The sequence below is a fragment of the Hermetia illucens genome, chromosome 1 (genome assembly GCF_905115235.1).
Source record: "Hermetia illucens chromosome 1, iHerIll2.2.curated.20191125, whole genome shotgun sequence".
In the NCBI taxonomy this organism is placed as follows: domain Eukaryota; kingdom Metazoa; phylum Arthropoda; class Insecta; order Diptera; family Stratiomyidae; genus Hermetia; species Hermetia illucens.
Genome location: NC_051849.1, coordinates 173,965,226 through 173,985,009, shown reverse-complemented (window position 1 = coordinate 173,985,009; position 19,784 = coordinate 173,965,226). Strand labels below are relative to the sequence as shown.

At 41.1% G+C, this 19,784-nt stretch overlaps 2 protein-coding genes across 2 annotated transcripts; one reads left to right on the top strand and one right to left on the bottom strand.

Moving 5' to 3' along the window:
• Positions 1-2,564: 2,564 nt before the first annotated feature.
• Positions 2,565-4,484, top strand: LOC119646529 (probable cytochrome P450 6a14). The gene is made up of 2 exons (XM_038046993.1): positions 2,565-3,656; positions 3,719-4,484. The coding sequence occupies exons 1-2, from the start codon at positions 2,570-2,572 to the stop codon at positions 4,141-4,143; spliced, it is 1,512 nt and encodes a 503-aa protein (XP_037902921.1). The 5' UTR covers positions 2,565-2,569; the 3' UTR covers positions 4,144-4,484.
• A 5,042-nt stretch (positions 4,485-9,526) lies between these two features.
• Positions 9,527-11,278, bottom strand: LOC119646530 (cytochrome P450 6A1-like). The gene is made up of 2 exons (XM_038046995.1): positions 10,128-11,278; positions 9,527-9,955 (listed from the first exon to the last, which is right to left on the bottom strand). The coding sequence occupies exons 1-2, from the start codon at positions 11,206-11,208 to the stop codon at positions 9,540-9,542; spliced, it is 1,497 nt and encodes a 498-aa protein (XP_037902923.1). The 5' UTR covers positions 11,209-11,278; the 3' UTR covers positions 9,527-9,539.
• Between the last annotated feature and the right edge of the window lie 8,506 nt (positions 11,279-19,784).

The following is a 19,784-nucleotide window of genomic DNA, read 5'->3' as shown; positions in this document are numbered from 1 at the left end:
ACGGAAAAGACGGCTCCATATACACAATTCCGCGTTTTTTCCAATACGTGTATTTCCATTTGAAAGTAATATAAATTAGGGTTATTGAAGTAATCACAAATAACAAAATAATCGATAAGAACCCCATTTCGGTTAGGGCAATGCGTCTTTCAACGATTCCGTTTCAAGCATCACTAAAATATGAGTATTGCACTGGGCGCAGTTAGCATTGTCCAGTAGTACTCCAAGCATTCCAGAGCGAGATAATGAGCATTTCAATAGTCTGCAGTTGATAAAGACACTGCTTGCATCGAAATTCAATGGATTTATATGTACAACGCTTTGCAGCAATGAACGAGCGGAAGATATTACTTACATAATTGTTGATTGAGATCTTATAATCTACTAATCACACATTGTTCAGATAAGTGAAATAAACAATTGAAATTTCGCTCGGTGCACTAGAAATCTACCACTTGTGATATATTGTCGTGAAATGCAGAAATTTAACTTTCAATAATAACAAAGTTATTGGATATTTAGATTGGGTTCAGCTTTCAGGAATTACATTTATTACTTCTAGAATGAACTTAAGGGGGGTTTCGGGTAAATTTCTAAAATACGGTAATATAATATTATTAACTTTATTTGAGCCCTAAGTTTTCCATAGGCGCATCACTGTAATTTTTTTCAGATTTTTCGCTTGGATAGGTTCCGAGAACGAGACTTGCTTCCCTGTTTGGTGGTCACATTTTGAGCCAAAGTAGGAAAGTTGTCCAGAAGGGCTGATCAACACATTTGATTTAATACCTGACATGACCATATTTCTCAAAAAAAAAAAAATACGACCTTCCGTACGAAAGTCTTGTGCTCTTACCACTCAGCTATCTGGGCACCATCTGGCATGCTCTAAGACAATACTTAAGACCAGAAGAACTCTCAGCCGCAATGTAATCACTCTACCACGATCCGAAAATTGAAGTTCCAATTGGGGCGGGTGTATCAAAACAGCTTCGTGCTTTGTTGGTGTTCACCAAGGAAGCGCCCTTTCCTCTTTCTCTATCTCAAATCTAAAATTCACCGAAATATCATCCGTCCTGTCGCTTTCTATGGTTCTGAGTGTTGACCGATTATAAAAGACAATGAACGTCGTCTTGCGGTAATGGAGACGAAGATGTTGTGTTGGACTAGCGGCGTGACACGTTTTGATCGATATGGGGTTACAGCGATCATGGTCACGTAATTCGCGTTAACGAAAATTCACTTGTCACGATGGGTCTAAACATCGAAATCGATGGTCAACGACCAAAAGGCCAGCCGAAACAACGATTTAAAAGACTCGAGATTGCATCTAGATCAGGCATTTGATAAAATAAAATGGCGAAACCGATCACGACGATTCGATCCCGCTTGTGAACGGGACAAAAGCTAAAGCAAAACAAGAAGATGTGAGGAGCGATGAGTGCATGACAGTTTCATGTCACATAGTTAAAAATTCCATTGCCCTCTATTTCTTAGAAATCGATTTAAATAAATCACTTGATGGAAAGCCCTATATTGATAATAGTCAACCTCATACGCTTCACACTCTTTCCATGAAATTTGGCACGTATATGCAGTATATTGTTCTCTTTGCTGTTGACAAATTTGTTATTTCTAGAATGACGTTAAGGGGGTCTTCAGTCAATTTCTAAAAGTTGATAATATACTATTAATAAATTTATTTGAGCAAATATCGAAATCGTACATATTTTAAGGCCTAGGTTTCATCTAAGCGCACTTTTCTGATTTTTTTCGGATTTGGAGGTTGGGTACTTTCCGAAAATGAGTACTCTCTCACTTTAAGTGCGTACATTTTGATTCCTTGCTCGCGCACTTCACGCCAAAACTAATATCAGTTTCGGAAAGTACTAACCGAGGCCTTTCATCTGATATCCCAAACAACTATATCCGGTGAAAAAATTTTTAAATCCCCCCTTTGCATAATGGGGAACCCCCTTAAACTCCATCTAAATTTGTGTCACTCGCTGTATGCGTGGGATTTCATAGTTCCCATCTGTCCACCAAACTTCGTTCGGATCGGTTAAGCCGTTTTGGAGAAAAGTCAGTGTGGCAGACAGATAGACAGACAGTTAATCGATTTTAATAAGGTTTAGTTTTACAGAAAACCTTAAAAAGTGGTTGCTGGAATGCGTTATTTACGACATTCGAAATTTTAAGTCGAAAATGGAATGATCTTTTATTTATTTATTTATTTATTTTTATTCCACTTCCGTGTCAAGTTCAGTATATAAATAGACAAGTGAAATTAATTAAAGCTATTTTGAACATCTATTTCAAGGTCATTACACGATTCAGACACCAAAAGCTACACTGTGGGTCTACATAGTGAGAATAGAACCAGCAAACTTGGAGAGGGCGTACATGTATGTACAACAAGCTGGTCTGCAATGCTAGAATTAAAAACCGCGCCTCATGCGAGCTTTAAAAGTTTGATATCTAATCATCTCTACATAATACATGGAAAAATTGGACTTTAGCAGGGAAAATATTACCATGCGAAGTTAGTTGTCTTCTAGCTCCAGCCGAGATGGATACTTTTTCTATTGTTCTGTGGTCTTTCATTAGCATTGTGTCACTAATTTTTATTTATTTCAAGAAGAAATATTCGTATTGGAAAGATCGCGGTGTGAATTATGTTGAACCGACGTTTCCCCTTGGAAATCTACCATTTCGGAAGGCACATTTTAAAGATTTCACTCTCAAGATCTACAAGCATAAAAATGAAGACCCTTTTGTGGGCGCCTACATGATAGCGAAGCCAATAATTATCCCAACAAGCCTCGACTTCATACAGAACATCCTAGTGAAAGATTTCAGTAATTTCCATGAACGTGGAGGATACTCGAATGAAGTAGATGATCCTTTGACTGCCCACATGTTTGCCGTAGATGGAGAAAAATGGAAATTTCTACGCACGAAGTTATCTCCGACATTCACCTCTGGCAAGATGAAGTTCATGTTCCCGACAGTGGTAGAAGTGGCAAATCGATTCAATGCTACTCTCGCAGATATTGTCAAACCGGAATCAGAACTGGAACTCCGAGATCTACTCGCCAGATTCACAACAGATGTGATTGGTTCCTGTGCGTTTGGGATAGAATGTAACAGTTTGAAAAATCCCAACTCAGTATTCCGATACTACGGTAGGAAGGTATTCGAAGATATTACAATTGGGCCAAAAATATTGTTAGCTCTTAACTACCCCAACATAGCAAAGAAGCTGCATGTTAGGTTGTTTCCGAAAGAACTCACTGACTTTTTCCTAAATACAGTTCGTGAAACAATCGATTATCGCGAGAAAAATAATGTTAAACGGAATGATTTCATGAATTTCCTAATCCAACTGAAAAACGGAGAGAGCATTGACGATGAAAGCTCTAATCAGACGAAAAAATTAACTATAGAAGAGGTCGCAGCACAAGCCTTTCTATTCTTTATCGCCGGTTTTGAAACATCGTCCACAACGATGACATATTCTTTGTATGAGTTGGCACTGAATCCCGATATCCAGGAAAAGGCCCGACAGGAAATCAAAGACATTTTAGAGAAACATGAAGGCAAATTGACTTATGAAGCCGTTCAAGAAATGACATATATTGATCAATTAATAACTGGTACGTTCAATTTATTCATTGAATTTTATTTATTTGAATTTTCCACGCATTTCCATCCACAGAGGCGCTTCGCAAATATCCACCAGTCGTATTTCTTAGGAGAAAAGCTGCTCGAGATTATAAAATACCTAATACTAAAATAATTATTGAGAAAGGACAAGAAATAATGATCCCAGCATACTGTATTCATCATGATCCTGAAATATATCCGAATCCTGAATCTTTCGATCCAAACCGCTTTACACCAGAACAGATAAAAACTCGGCACCCAATGTCATTCTTGAGTTTTGGTGATGGCCCTAGAAATTGTGTAGGGTTACGTTTTGGTCGGATGCAAACACGAATCGGTCTTATCACTTTATTAAGAAATTATCGGTTCAAACCATCTCCCAAGACTGCAATCCCCCTAATTTTTGACCCAGAGAAAGGAATACTTACTCCGAAAGGTGGAATGCACCTTGGAGTAGAGAGAATCGAGAGAAATTAATATATTAGGTTTTAAGGTTTCGGGATATTGTAACTGTATTATTATCTTGCTTGCTGTAAGTTTAAGGTGGGGGTATATATTTTGAGAATGGATTTAAATTCATATATTCAATCATAACTTCATAACTCCTATGTAAATAGTGCGGGCTTCGAGGTGATTACTTACTTACTTGCCGGATTCTGGAAAGAATGTTAGTTACTCCCTTAGATTCGTCTATTTGTGGTGTAACGCTAATTTCATATTCATGTTTTAACGAAAGTGGGAAGTGATATTCTATATGACAGTAGCCAATAAAACTTTCAAAGTTCCATACATTTTCTTCTAGAAACCCTTTTTGTTGTGAAAAATTATGGGGATAAGGTTATAATACTTGTGTTAGACAACTAAGAGGTATTTTGGAATAAAACACTAAACCCGTTTTATGTTCAATTCGATTTACATTTTCGTCACTGATTCAATTTGGGCGTGTTTCTGTTTTATACTTCCGTCTGTCTTTGTACCACTTGAAAACTACTGGGTGCGCCATTTTTCAGCTTTTGTGTAAAACAAAACCTTATTAAAACAGATTCACTATTTGTATGTTTGTCAGTCACACGCACTTTTCTCCAAAACGATTAAACCGATCTGAACGAAATCTGGTAGATAAATGGAAACTATGGAATCCCGGGCAGACAGTGAGCGACATAAATTTACGTGGAATTTGAAGGGGACCATACGTGCAGAGTCCCGTGAGGTATCAACTAAAAGGTCTTGATTAGTACTTCCCGAATCTGATATTTGTTTTGACGTGAGTGCGAGTAAGGAGTCAAAATGTGCATTTGTAAAGTGAGAGAGGACTCATTTTCAAATACTACCCTAGCCATAAATCCAATGGTGCGCTTATTTGAAATCAAGACCTAAAAATATGTCCCATTCCGATATCTGTTCAAATAAACTTACTAACAGTATATTATCACTTTCAGAAATAAACTGAAACCCCCCTTAAACTCAGGAGTACCAAATTTTACACCACGTACCTCGTATACGAATGCCAAATATCCTGAAAATTGGAGCATTAGCGCCAAAGTTATCAATTTTACGCAAATTTACTGCATCTGGAGCAATGCAAGTAAGATGCTGACGTCATAATTAACGAGAATAATTGACATTCGAGTGAAATGTTGAAGTTCCATATATGAAGAAGTTACTTCTACCCAGCTATTTATCTTTGCTGCTATTAGGTGAGTCCTTTTCAAGGTTTTATGTGAAATAAAACCATAATAAAATCGACTCAATGTCTGAATAGCTGTCCGTCTTTCAGTCTGTTTGCCTATCGGTCTGTCACAGCCAATTCACTCGAAAATGGCTGAACCGATTGTCACGAAATTTGGTGATAACATATAGTCTGTGTGTCTTCTTACATGCAGCGAGTGGCGCCATTTTGGGTGGAGTTTGAAGAGGGCTACTCATACATGCGAAAGAAGAGTGTTAATTTTTTCACAGAATATAGTCATGTGGGGAATTGAATGAAACTGACCTTATTTCTTACATTGGATGGATGAATCATAGCGGAGAAATGTTTGAAACAAGTCTCGTTCCGATTTCTGCGCAAATAAAGTTAATAATAATATATCACCATGTTTCAGGAATTTACCGCCCCCCTCCTTAAGTTCATCCCAGAAGTGTAAAATTTGGCATCAACAAGCGATAATATAGGACATATTTCTGAATTATTAACAAAGTTAAAGAAGGTCAAAATTTCGTATTTCTGGTAAATTTATTGCACCCTAAGAAGCTTATGACGTCATCACAATATAAAGTGAACTTACATATATATGAACGGCGGGGTCATTGGGGACGTTTTAGTTTTCCTTTCTTGGCTTTTTAAGGTCTACGGTCTGTCGGTTTGTCTGTCTGTCTGTCCGTCATACATACGAGTATTTTACTCGGAGACGGTTGTAGCGATTCACACCAAATTTGCCGGAAAGGTGGAAACTGTGAACGCCCATGCACGTAATGAGTTACATAACTCTACAGCGAACTTGAGGGAGGTCCCCATACAGGTAAAAGGGGGGTGTACATTTTTTTTGTCATCCCTTATAGTCATTTGGGGTATCAAATGAAAGACCTTGGTTAGTACTTCCCGATGCCGCTCCTAGTTTTGATATTTGTTGGAAAAGTGGGTGGGTGTGGGGGCATCCAAAGTGATCATTTCTTTAACGAACCCATCGTCAGAGACTATCCAACCGAAATATCTGGAAAAAATCAGGAGACTGCCACTATATGGTGCTCCGGGGGCTCCGGGATAACCTCCATACCGAAATCTTTCAAATAAAGTTATTAATAGTATATTGCTATATTTTTTTAGTAATTGGCTGCAAGAGCCCCTCCCCCTTAAGTTCGTTCTACCAGCACGAAATGCTACAATGTAGGCGATGACATATAGCATGATCCTGCCAAGTTTGGCAGCTTACAATAGGTAAAAGTTGTCGCTTCTTTGCAAATTCAACACTTTCAATGTCAATATCAGCTGAATGTGGATATGCTCACATAATATATGGATAAATTACCCGCTACGTACTAATGGGACAAATTCACACTCAAACGTCGTTATAAAAGAAATACAAAAAACCTTGCAGAGTTCAGCTTCCCGACTTGTTTTAGTTATTTGCATATGAGTCGTAGTGGGGATGAGAATAAATTCTGAAGGCATTCACAACATAGCCCTCCATAACTCCTATAAGGGGGAAATGGACACCGCAACAACCGCAGCTAACAGATGCCCGGAGACGAAGGATCAACAAATGATGTTCACAACCACCTGAAGGACCTTTTCATTGAAATGGCCACAAACATACTTTGCCCCAGCCGCAAGAAAACTGTCAGTTTGATGACGAATTTAACGCTACACTTCGAGTAATGCTTCATTCTTAAAGAACGGGGGCACGCGCAGAGACTTATCACGAAATTCTCCGAGCGGAGAAGCGACTTCACAGATGAAACAAGGAAGCCTAGGAGAACCAACAAGTCTGTGAACTTGAAAAGTACAGGGAGCAACCGCACCAGAAGCGGAAGTTTCACAAAGAAGTCAGCAGGATGCCTTACAGATCTAGATGCTCATCCTGCCGAGATAAAGAGGGATATCTGATTTCCGAGAGAATGGGCATATTGGGACGATGGGTTGAGTATTTTCATGAACTACTGAACAACCAAAATATGGCCGAATTGGAAGTCCGCCAAATGAAGACGACGGGCAAATGTTGCCACCACCAAGCATAGAGGAAACAGTCGGTGAAATACACCGGCTTAAAAAACATAAGTCGCCTGGAGCCGATGGAATTGCAATCGAATTGGTTAAATATGGAGGCGACCAATTACACCAAGTGGTTCATAAACTGATGCTCAAAGTATGAGATAGCGAATCAATGCCTGATACATAAAAAGGGGGATATCACGAAGTGCAGCAATTATAGAGGGTATCATATTCCTGAGTACCATCTATAAGATATCTTCCGCTATCTTACTAGGTCGGATAGCCCCATACGCCCAGAACATCATTGACGCATACCAAAGGGGCATCACTCCAGATAAATCAGCAACAGATCAGCAATGGAAAAACTGTTGAAATATGAACATGAGTTGTACCATCTCTTCATCGACTTTAAAGTCGCCTACGACAGCACAGCCTTGGTAAAACTATACATCACCAGGAGCGAATTCGGTATGCCGATGAAATTGATAAGTCTGACTATGTAGGCTGACCCTAACCAATGTGCGAAGCCAGGTAAAAGCAGCAGGATCACTCTCGATACCATTCCAGATCAACAACGGTCTAAGCCAAGGGAATGGTCTACCATGCGTCCTCTTCAACCCCGCCCTGGAGAAAGTGATTCGCAATGCAGATGTAAATGCGAGGGGCACAATCCTCTTCAAGTCCACCCAACAACTGTTCCATGCTTACGCTATTGGCGCTATTGAAGGCTCATGCCTTCAACTAGATCGAGCAGGCAGCGTGAGATCTTGGGCTGTACATTAATGAAGGCAGGCGTACATGGCGACGTACGTGGCGGTAATGTCAGCGCCAAAAACCAAAGCACGAACAACATCGAACCGCACTGGTCAAACGAAAACAATGAAAATGGAGACTACAACTTTGAAACCTTTGAAAATTTCTCGTATCTAGGGTCGAAAATCACAACCGATAATAGTTATGACGATGACACGCACGGTTGTTGACTGCCAACAGAGCCTATTTCACCTTACAAAAACAATTTCATTCTTATTATATAGGAAAATGATCTTGTCAGTCCTTATGTGTTCATCGGAGTCCTAGGTTCTTAGCAAAAAAATTGCGAACTCTTGGCATCTAATCCGTATGGATGATTCAGCCCCTTATAAAAGTAATATCTATGGTAAAAAAAAGAAGACGAAGCAAACCCTGCCTCAGATGGACTTCGGCACAAAACCGGGCTTTCTGGGGTTCCTCATTGAGGAAGGCCTAGACCCGATACCGGTTGTGGCGACGTTGATGATGATGATTTGCATATTAGTATCAATTACTCGAGGTAGACATGGTTATGTATATGGGTATATGCGCTAGTAAATTTTACGGGTAATAACTAATATAATAGACATTCATGACCTGATTTATGATGTGTACCAACTTACTGTGTACGCTGGTAAATTTATTATACCAGAAATTCTGCACCCGATCCAGACCTAGGCCCCTCCAGATCTTCAAGCTGTTTATGGCTCGTCGAACTTCCTCTTCGGTAACATCCGCAAAATTCATGCCAGGCGTATTGGCATGGCGGGTGCCTTTGGCGGTGATCCACTCAGCATGCTCAGCATGCTGGACGGGTAACTCCTAAAGTCCACCCCAGTATTCTTTCGTTTCCTTTACCGAAACTGTATTGTCTGGATGCTCTGTTGGGATTCGTTCGCTGGCTCCTCACGTATATTGGGTTCTGGACGCGTCTGCAATGACTTTCGCCATACCGTCGTTAACGAATCGCTTTCTCCAGGGCCAGGTTAAAGAGGACGAATGATAGGGCATTCCCTTCTCTTAGACCGTTGTTGATGTTGAATGGTGTCAAGAGTGATCCTGCTTGTCGATAAGAAGAAACGATCACCAGGTGGTGGTGGAGATTGTGTTTGGTAGTAGAGCTGTTGGTGTTGGTTCAGCAAGCGTTTCCCAGCTTATATGCTCCATCGTGGGAACCAATCCACACTTCACCCTGGGATCCGTACTACCCTTTGACCATAATTTAAATAGAACAGAAATTGTCATTATTCGCAACTACTGCTGCAGGCTAGTTTATTTATTATTTTATTCGCCAACATTGTGTATTATGTATTAATTACAAGTGCTTAAAAGTTACTGACCAATTTTCTTAATTTTTCAGCATTAAATATTTTTAAATTGTTTCAACTTGCAAAAACATCTTTCCTTGTGGAGTCAACACTGCTTTCTCAGGATCGAAAATGATTGGAATCATTGTTTTTGGGCCAGGTGTGAATCGATAATTCTTTAATAGTGTTATCAAGCCTATCCTTGATTGCATTCTTCCGAACCGCAACCCTATGCAGTTTCGCGGCCCATCACCAAAACTCAAAAATGACATTGAATGACGGTTATTTACTTGTTCCGGAGAAAAGCGCTCTGGATCAAAAATCTCAGGTTCTGGATATATTTCGGGATCATGGTGAATACAATAAACTGGGATGAAAATCTCTGTTCCTTTCTCAATGATTGACTTCGTGTTTGGTATGTTGTAATTGTGAACTGCTTTTCTCATTACAAAAACTGCTGGAGGATACTTTCGAAGGGCCTCTGAAATGTTAAATTCGAAGTGACACTCAGATTAGTCACAAGAAATTAAAGTTTCAAACTCTTTTTGAGTATTCGCACTATTTTAACGAACTTTTAAAGAAATGGAAAATATCTAGAATTGAATGAATACTAAAGCTATAAGGCATTATAACTAGCAACACCGCAAGCTTACCACTTATTATCTGGTCAACATAACTCATTTCTTTAATAGCTTCATAAGTTAGCTGTCCATTGTATTTGAGTAAAACTTCATTAATTTCTTGACGTCCTCTCTCCTGAATATCAGAATTAAGGGCCAACTCGTAGAGACAATACATCATCGTGGTAGAAGAAGTTTCGAATCCAGCAGCGAAAAACAGAAATGCTTGCGCGGCGACCTCTTCCAGACTTAGTTTTTCTGATTGCTTAGCATTCTCATTTTCCAAGTCACTTCCGTTCTTCAGTTGTATTAGCAAATCCATGAAATCATTACGGCATACATTATTTTTTTTGCGGTATTCGATAGTTTTTCCAACTGAGTCCAAGAAGAATTCAGCCACATCTGGGGATAGGACTTTTATGTGTAATTTCTGCCCTAGCTTTGGATACTGAATGACCAGCATTTGCATAAATGGGCTCAGATGTGGGTCATCAAAAACCTTCCTCCCATAATGGCGGAACATTGATTCGGGGTTCTCTAAGCTGTTGCATTCAATTCCAAACGCACACGTTCCAATCACATCAGTCGTGAATCTTCCCAACAAATCTTTCATGTCTAATTGGGTCTCAACTTTTACTATACTAGCGAGAGTGTCATTGAATCTATCGGCCACCTCCACAACTATCGGAAACATATGCTTCATTTTACCAGAGGTGAACGTCGGAGATAGTTTTGTTCGTATGGATTTCCACCTTTCACCATCCAAAGAAAACATGTGAGCAGATAGTGGATCATCAGCTTCGTTCGCGTACATTCCCCGCTCATGGAAGCTGCTGAAATCACTCACTAAGACTTTTTGTATGAAGTCGAGACTAACTGCAATTACCACAGGTTTCGTAACGATATAAGCTCCAAGAAGTGGGCTGTTCTCTTTATACTTATATAAATTAGCGATAAAGTCTTTAAAATGTGCCCGCACAAATGGAAAATTTCCCATCGGAAACGAGGGTTCTACATATTTCACACCGCGATCCTTCCAGTAAGAGTACTTCTTCTTGAAGAAGAGGAATACAGCTAATATTATAGAAAGCACAAGACACAAGAAAGTATTCATTTCCGATTAATGTTAGATCTGATCCGCGGTGTGATCATAACAGACCTATCCCAACCACTGTCAATAACTTTTGTTTCCAAACGAAAAATAGCCGAAATCGTCTTTAGCGGTGTGAAAAAAAGTGGGAAACTTGTTAAAATCTTAGGAGGATGCTATTTGCTGCATTTTAAAGACGATGAGTGTTAAGTTTTCTACATTTTTGAATGCATTTCCATTGATCTATTATTCATTAGTAATTAATATGATACGTTGACCCTCTGGCGACGGAAAATTTCGGAAGAGCCGGAAGTACTATATACAGTAAATCAATCATCAATAATCAATCATCATCATACCGGACCCTGGCACTTATGTATAATGGTTTGGTGTTCATCTTATGTGAGAAACTTTCTACCCATATTTTTCCATTCGTATATGTCTAAAAATCCAAAATATTCCCTCACGCTTTTTTTTAACTACAAGATATACATACATTTGTATGTATACCAAACATACCAAACAAACTTTGCGTATCACCATAATACTGTATTACATTGCAGGTGTATAAATTGATCGTACACATATTTCCGATGTGGGAGCGTGGGGCTCTCGAATTTTCTTATTAAAAAGACGGAGGCCGAGAGAGTCCAAGTCAAATGTAACAAAATTGCAGATTACAAAAACGCACGAGAGGTCCCCGAGCGAGTGAAGGCTCCTCATCTCATCTACACTCCAAAGGAACAGAAGGTGCAAACCTTCCTTCTGAAACGCTTGGATGCGGAGGAAGAACCCGATGAGGTTCTCAAAATGCTCCGGGAGACGGGAACTGAGGTCAAGTTCTTCTCAGTGTCACGCTTTAGTACGAGGAGATCCGTTTTGGAAAACCGAATCCTGACGCACTTCCTCGTGCAGATAAGCCCGGAGAGCCGAGGAAGCGATTTGATCGGCATCAGGTCCCTTAATTACCAGGAAATTCGTTTTGAGCGCCTGCTAAGGGGCGAAATAGTCCAGTGTCGAAGATGCCAGCGATATGGTCATTCGGCAGTGAACTGTCAAATGACCTTACGATGTGTAAAGTGTGGAAAAGACAATACCGCATCCGAATGTTCGCTGACTGAAGCAAGGAAAAAACTTTCTGTTTCAACTGCGGAAGCGGAGGGTATCCGGCGTCGTACCGTGGATGTCCTGCATACCGCAACATTAAGGTCACAAGGCAGCAGGCACCGAGATCGGCCCAAAAGACGAAGGTGTCAGCGGCGTTGAACGGTACCGTCCCTTCGACACCAATCGTCTCGGGGATCCCATTTGCAGAAGTAGTTCGACAAGGGGGAGCTAAGAAGTCCCAACAAGATGCAAGTGGCGGGATGAACACCATCCTCAATAAAATACTAACCATGTGTGAAAACATGCAGCATACGCTCCACGTACACAATACAAAAATAAACAGCATGACAGAATATTTACATAAACAGCATGCCTGCTGCTAGGTCTGCAGTCACAGCGGTACCATTAGATGGTCTCCGGATCATCGCGATTAATGTGAATTCCACCGTAGGTATCCATCGAAGAGCGGAGATCCTTGATTTCGCTGCCAGACAATAGCCTGACATAGTCTTGATTTCAGAAACCCACCTCAATCCGAGGCATTCGATAACATTCAAGGATTTTGAATTCGTGAGCAACGATAGACAAAATTGCGATGGGGGAGGTGGTACCGGAACACTTGTGGGTCGCCATTACCGTTTCAGGTATATTAACAGGCCTGAATTTGAAACTTTTGAGTGTATCGACGTCTCTTGTATTCTGTTTTCACTGCCTAGAGAAGGGAATTTATACATTCTTCCAGTCTATGCAGTGGGAAACAATCGAGTCAAGTTCAAGGAGGAATTCCATTCTCTGTTCACGATACTCGAACTGAATAGGCTGCATAATTATTATATTATAGATCGCGACTTGAATGCTAAGCATACCTCGTGACTAAACGCCACAAACAATCCCAGAGGGGTATTCCTCAAATCTTGGATAGAGCAATACCAGATAGAGTATAAATGCGAATTGTATGGGTCAGAGAGTCCAATCTGCCGAGGGCAAATTCCTATCTGGGTTTGTGTATTGCTGACGCGCGCTTGAACTTTAATTTTAGGAATCCTCAACGGAAACTACAGACTCTTCCTTACGGTAGCGACCATAACGCTATTCTTATTGAAGTTCTGTTTGATGGACGAAGAGTTCGCCTTCTGCCGATGGACACTGGCGTCCACAGGCTGAATTTTAAACAACCAGATTGGAAGAAATTCCAAGAGAGGTTTATTCGGGGATATCGAGAGGAATGTCCACCTCATGATGGGGAAAACGAAAGTACAATTGCACCAGGTGACAGGAACTTGACAAACGAGGAAATACTTCACTATCTTCTCAAGTAGGAGAACTTGACGCTGGAGACAATTGAACAAGTCGTCCCTAAGATTAAACCTCGCAATAATATGGAAGGATATGAAACTGCAGCCATAAAACGGTTGAAAAAACTGAAAAGCCTTCTGCTCACTCGCGTCAACAAAATCTATCGGAAATATGGGGACTATCATCATCCCATATTGGTTGAGTTCAAATCACTTCTAAAGATCGCGCGGGATCTTATCCGTCAACATTACATAACTGAAGTGAACTCCCAATGGCGGGAGAAGTTAAAAGGTATTTCACAAAGCGATTCAAATTCTATGTTTACTATGATAAATACGTTATTCTGGAAGAAGTCACGAGTAACTGTGCCGAGAATTAAAATTGGTGGCAGCGAGATACAACACCTTATTGACTCAGGTATAGACACGGATACATCATGATGGATGATGCTCTGAAACTCGAACTTACAGGGGAGCACTTTGAATCGGTGCATCGGCCCAGAACAGACTTAGAGCCAACGCGACTTTCGGAAGTTGTAGAACGAGATGTCCACAATTTCAAATATAACCTGAACGGCACCACAGTTCTCCAGTTTAGCTCTGCGTTACAGGCTGATCTCATACCGAGTGATAATCTGCTTGATTACTTTGTCTCATGTGTAGAGTTAACTTCCATATTTAGAAGAGTAAACCATAAGAGATCATCCGGTATGGATGGCATTCCCAACGTGGTCCTCAGGCATTTACCAGACATTGCCATTCGTAATTATTGCATTTTGTTCAATAATTTACTGAACAATTCCTTCTTTCCAGGACAATGGAAGAAAACCAGTCCTCAAAGCTACCGCCCAATCAGTTTGCTGCCTAACATCAGCAAGGTGTTTGAGGTTTTGGTATTGAAAGCCTTGAATGGGCATATCAAGAAGAAGGAATTATTGCCAAACACGCAATTCGGATTTCAATCTGGACATTTGACAATACATGCAATACCGAAGGTAACGTCTGATATTTGCTGGCGGATTAACAATGGTGAGTGCGTAGGCGCTTGCCTGAAAGGCATGGAGAAAGCTATTGATACCATCTGGTTGGATGGACTGATTTTCAGGCTCCTGAAGAATGAGTTTCCCAACCACCTCGTAGCGATGATGTGTAGTATGCTGTATGGCAATTGCTTTGTTATTACGGACGGAAATCTCACTACTAGCAGAGCATTTTATGTTCTGAATGGCAGAGGCAGTGACTGCGCCTACACTTTTCGCGGAATTACTCAACTCTTTCGACTTTAATAAATCTCCAAAAATTTCGTTGGTTGCCTTTGCTGACGATCTGATAGCCTACACGGCATACAAGAAGGTAACTGAGGTGCAGGTTGAACTTCAGAAGATGTTCAATGATATTAAGTTCTTCACGAACAGTTGGCGGCTGAAAATCAATGCGCAAAAGTGTGAAACGATTCTGTTTCGAAATTCCTTGGGGTATGCCAGTAGGAACTTGAAAAGGAATTGGAGAGATTTCCACATTGTCGCGAACGAGGATAGTTCTGAGCGTATTCCTCATAAGAAGTGCGTTAGGTACCTGGGTGTTCGTCTTGACGAGCGTCTCCAATTTAACGAGCACGTTAAAGTCGCACTAGAATGCGCTCGCAGGGCATTCATGTCTCTTCAAAGACTCTTTTATGCACCACATCTTAGCCGGAAGGTTAAGATTATTTGCTATCTTACTTTGGTTAGACCGGTGCTCACCTGCGGGTGTGCTATCTGGTTTAATTCGAGTGCAAGCCAAATGGAGAAAATAAGGATCTTTGAAATTAAATGTCTGCATGCAAGCCAAATGGAGAAAATAAGGATCTCTGAAAGGAAATGTCTGCGTGCTTGCATGGGGCTTAATAGGACTGCTTCGTCAAACTATGAGCACTATGTAACTAATGTAGTGATGTATGCAGCTACTGCTGTGCCAAGAACCGACACAGTTATCGTCAGATTGATTCGGAATCATATAGTGCGATCTGCTTCGCATGGTGAGAACCCTTGGGTTTCGCAGCCGTTCTATCCAAGTGATGGGTATTTCGAGAAAACTCTCACGACAGGCTTCATTCCTCCCGAAGCGTTCGTGTATCTTGAGAGGAATGGGCTAATTCTTGATTCTGCCGGTGATCCGGTTATGTATCATATACATAGACGGGCCACAGACAAAAGGATAGAATACCCCCGAATTTGACAGTGGGAGCTCCGGGATTCGACTGGAGATACTCCAGAGCGAGAGCAGTTGATATTAAGCGGGATGAAAAAGAGAAATCCTGGTACTGATGGCTGCGGGGTGCCGGTTAGTGGTGGCCGTGCTCAATTCTGACATTTGTTTCTGGGTGGGGCTTTGTAAATATGTACATATTGAACGGGTGTTGATTTTGCCTCCAGTTGTAATTTATACATACATACGTTATTATTCTTTGTTTCTTTGTAAATATTACAACTGTTATTATTACCTTTTCTCGCTATGGATGCTATTGTAAAAAAAAGAAAAAATATATAATATAAAATATATAATTATGATAGTGTTAAGAACAATAATTTAAGTTAAAACTATCTTTTGAAGCGATCAACCATTTATTGTTACTTTTATATTTCTTTATTTGCCACTAAGGCCAAGTGAATTCTGTCGGGTTTTTCACCATTTCCCGATAACTTATTGTAAAATTAGATTTTTACTTCTTAATGTTTCTCTTCTCTGCCTGTAAATCGTTATTCGAAAACCTTGAGAGCCCACAGTGGGCATTAGATTTAAGTTATTTTTGTTATTTTAAAAGATGGTTTTTTATTGTTCATTTTTCCAATCTATATATTATTGTTACCTATTTCTTAAAAATAAAAATGATTTTAAAAACAAAAAACAAAAACATGTTTCCGATGTAAAGCGCGGATATTGAATACCGTTGTTTTCATGTAGAAATATATCTAGCTGAATTAGGCACTACACCAGAGCTTCATTAACATGTACATATAAATACATACATATCTATATCTCAAGCACTTGATATATAAATGATTAAAAAACTAAAACGGAATGTTTTTCTACGGCACCCCATTCATATGGGCTCACTTTGTTGTGGCCAATTGGTATGTTATAAAGACGTCATACACGTTTCAGAATGCACCAAATTCACATAAAATGTAAAAGTTTCACCTTCACTTTGTTGACCATGGTAGGATTTCCTTCACAATATCCAAACCTATGCCTTATGTTATCATTTATACCACTGCTAACTCCAAAATACAGATATGTACATACATACCTATCAATCATATAAATACTGTGTCCATCCTAAATAAACAAACATTGCCTATTACTGCATGACAATGCATATATATATGCATATCTTCACGCATTTCCACTTAACTACTTATACAATAGCATACATATATGTTATTTACGTAAATTAAAAGCCGGTGTTAACCAGGTACACACATGTCTATTATATTGGCTACTACCCGCAAGCTTTATTAGCACATACATATACAGTAACATGCCTATATCGAGTAATTGACACTGATATGCAAATGACTAAAAACGCCGAAACGGGAAACTAATCCATCTCCATGAACTCCGCCGTTCATATACTTCATTCTTAACACAAAATGGCGCCACATGCTACATAGAAAGGAACACGGAGACCACATATACCCAAACTCGTGACAATCAATCTCAATCTCAACACAAAATGGCGCTACATGTAAAAAAACACTCAGACCACATATTCTCACCAAATTCCGCGACAATCGGTTCAGCCGTTGCCGAGAAAATCGGGTGTCACAGAGAGACAGACAGAAACACGGACAAACGGAGAATTCGGCTTCCAGACGGCCAGATCAACGATCAACCCCTTCAAACTGGTTATTGATTTATCTGAAAATGCGATGTACGGAAGGGGTGGTACCAGCAAGTATTGTGATATGATTACCCTTGACGTGGAAAATGCGTTTAACTCTACCAGTTAGAACCTTATAAAGAGGTCATTGACGGCGATTGGTGTACCCAGGTACTTAACTGCGCCAGTCGACAGCTACTTAACAGAGAAAAGGCTTCGGTAGGACGCAGACAATGGAACCAAAGAATACAGTGTCTCCGAGGGTGTTCCACGGAGTTCTGTGCTAGAATATCGTATATAATGATGTCCACAATGTCCCAGCTGTTAGAGAGCCCACAATAGTGGGTTACTCCGATGACATAGGCGTGATTGTTATTACAAAACATCTTTTGGATGTGGAATGGATTCATCCAAAGCAATCACTGCTATAAAAAGTGGAAAATGCATGTCTTACAATTGGGGAGGATGAAACAGAGGCGTTGCTCATCACGGTATTCCGGTGGTACAGAATGCAATCAATGGACGAAGACAAAGGCTAGGGCATGCCAACTTCGCAACGAAATACTTTGTTGTGGTTTCGTGGGGAAGAGGATAAGAGAAGGGGGGGGGGGGTGGTTTTAGTGGCTAAAAATCCCACACGCTGGACATGTGTTTGGAAGATTTCCACCTCCGAAAAAAAGACAGACGAACGGACAGAGGGAGCTGCATAGATGCACTGACAGGTTTTGTTTCACACAACGTACATCAGCATCTCATTTACATGGTGTAAGATACAGTAAATTCGTGTGAAATTGATAAGTTTGCTTTTTCGATTGGTACTTCAGGGATGGACTTTTAGAACTTTTGATTTTGCTTCTATTATTAACGCGTTGGGGACACTCGGCAAGTCAACAACGGTTCCGTTGGTAGCGTGATATGTTGGTGTAAGGGAGTACGAAATTTCGCCTGTTCAACAGAGGAAACACATTTTTATTAGTCAAGCAACTTTTCATCATTTAAAAATAACTAAATTTAATTTCACTGCACTCAAAAGTAAGGAAAATATCTGAAACGGGCTCGTCTCAAAGCACGCGCGTGCCCTCGGCCATGGCTGGAGGCAGAAGAGAATAATTCCTCTGCCACCAACCAACGGCACTTTTTCCACGCCTGCTTCCCACTCCTGCGGAGAGTCCTAAACTGCGCCGGTGGCGTCATCTAACCGTTCGCATTCGCAACATTTGAAATAAATTTTGAATGCCGCGAATCCTACTGCGCCACATAACTCTCCCCCCAGATGAAACCGAGGGGTTTCAGCGGCCGAACCCGGAACTGCGTTCCCCATCAGTCCGCGAAGCGAACGCGCCGTTGTTTTGGGGCGCACACGGGCTTCAGCCTGGACAGGGAAATCGCCACCGATCTCGAGCTGCAAGAAATGTTCTCCTCGCTCAAGAAGGAGGCTGCAGTGGCTTCCGGACGGCATCCGTCCTGACTAGGACGTGCGTACACGTGCCCAGCTCCTTGGGCGGACAGACAGGTGCGGACGAGTGTTGGTTGGGAGGAGTAGCCTTGATACGTCGGAGATTGTCCCTCAGCAAACGCTCCAACCCCGACTCTGTGAGACCCGATCTCTTGTCGAAGATCGGATCACTTGGGAGCCTTGAGTTTTCCCCGTATATCAGCTCCGCGGGGCTGGCAGCAAATTCCTCTCGGCGTGTTGTACGTAGGCCGAGTAGGACGAGCGGCAAGACTTGAGTCCGGAACGGATCATCACGTGCCATAATGGCGGCTTTCAGCGTCCGGTGCCAATGTTCTAGCATCCCGTTTGATTGCGGGTGGTATGCAGTAGTCCACTGGCCTTTAAATCCGAGGAGTTTGCCTAACTTGCCCACTTCTTTCCTTACATGCCTGGTGACTTTACACTTTTGGCATACGATGCACTTTCTGGCCCAAGAATTGACATCCCTGTTCATGGAGGGCCAGAAGTATTTCTCGGTGACTAATCGATTTGTTGTCCTGATGCCTGGATGCGCTAAGTCGTGAACCTCGTGAAAAACTTTCCTGCGAAATGTGGCCAGAATTTATGGCCGGGGTCCCTTTTCCGAGTCTTTGCAGCAGAGAAAGAGGTTCGAGCCGAAGATGGGCAACTCCCGAAATTTGTATTTGGGATTGGATTTGAGGTTCTGAAGTGCTGCATTATCCTTCTGCGCCTTGGCAATAGGCAAGAAGTCCAGTGAGGCGGGGATGTTAACTTTGCAGACACGAGATAAAGCGTCAGCAACTATGTCGTCCGCATGCTGAACACGTGATGGATGTCTGAGGTAAACTGGCTTATAAAGCTCAAGTGTTGAAACTGATAA

Excerpts from the sequence above, each read along its gene's own strand:
- LOC119646529 (XM_038046993.1), top strand. The coding sequence starts at position 2,570 with ATGGATACTTTTTCTATTGTTCTGTGGTCTTTCATTAGCATTGTGTCA. Across the intron at positions 3,657-3,718 it reads TATTGATCAATTAATAACTG|AGGCGCTTCGCAAATATCCA; the intron begins GTACGTTCAATT and ends TTCCATCCACAG.
- LOC119646530 (XM_038046995.1), bottom strand. The coding sequence starts at position 11,208 with ATGAATACTTTCTTGTGTCTTGTGCTTTCTATAATATTAGCTGTATTC. Across the intron at positions 9,956-10,127 it reads TGTTGACCAGATAATAAGTG|AGGCCCTTCGAAAGTATCCT; the intron begins GTAAGCTTGCGG and ends TTAACATTTCAG.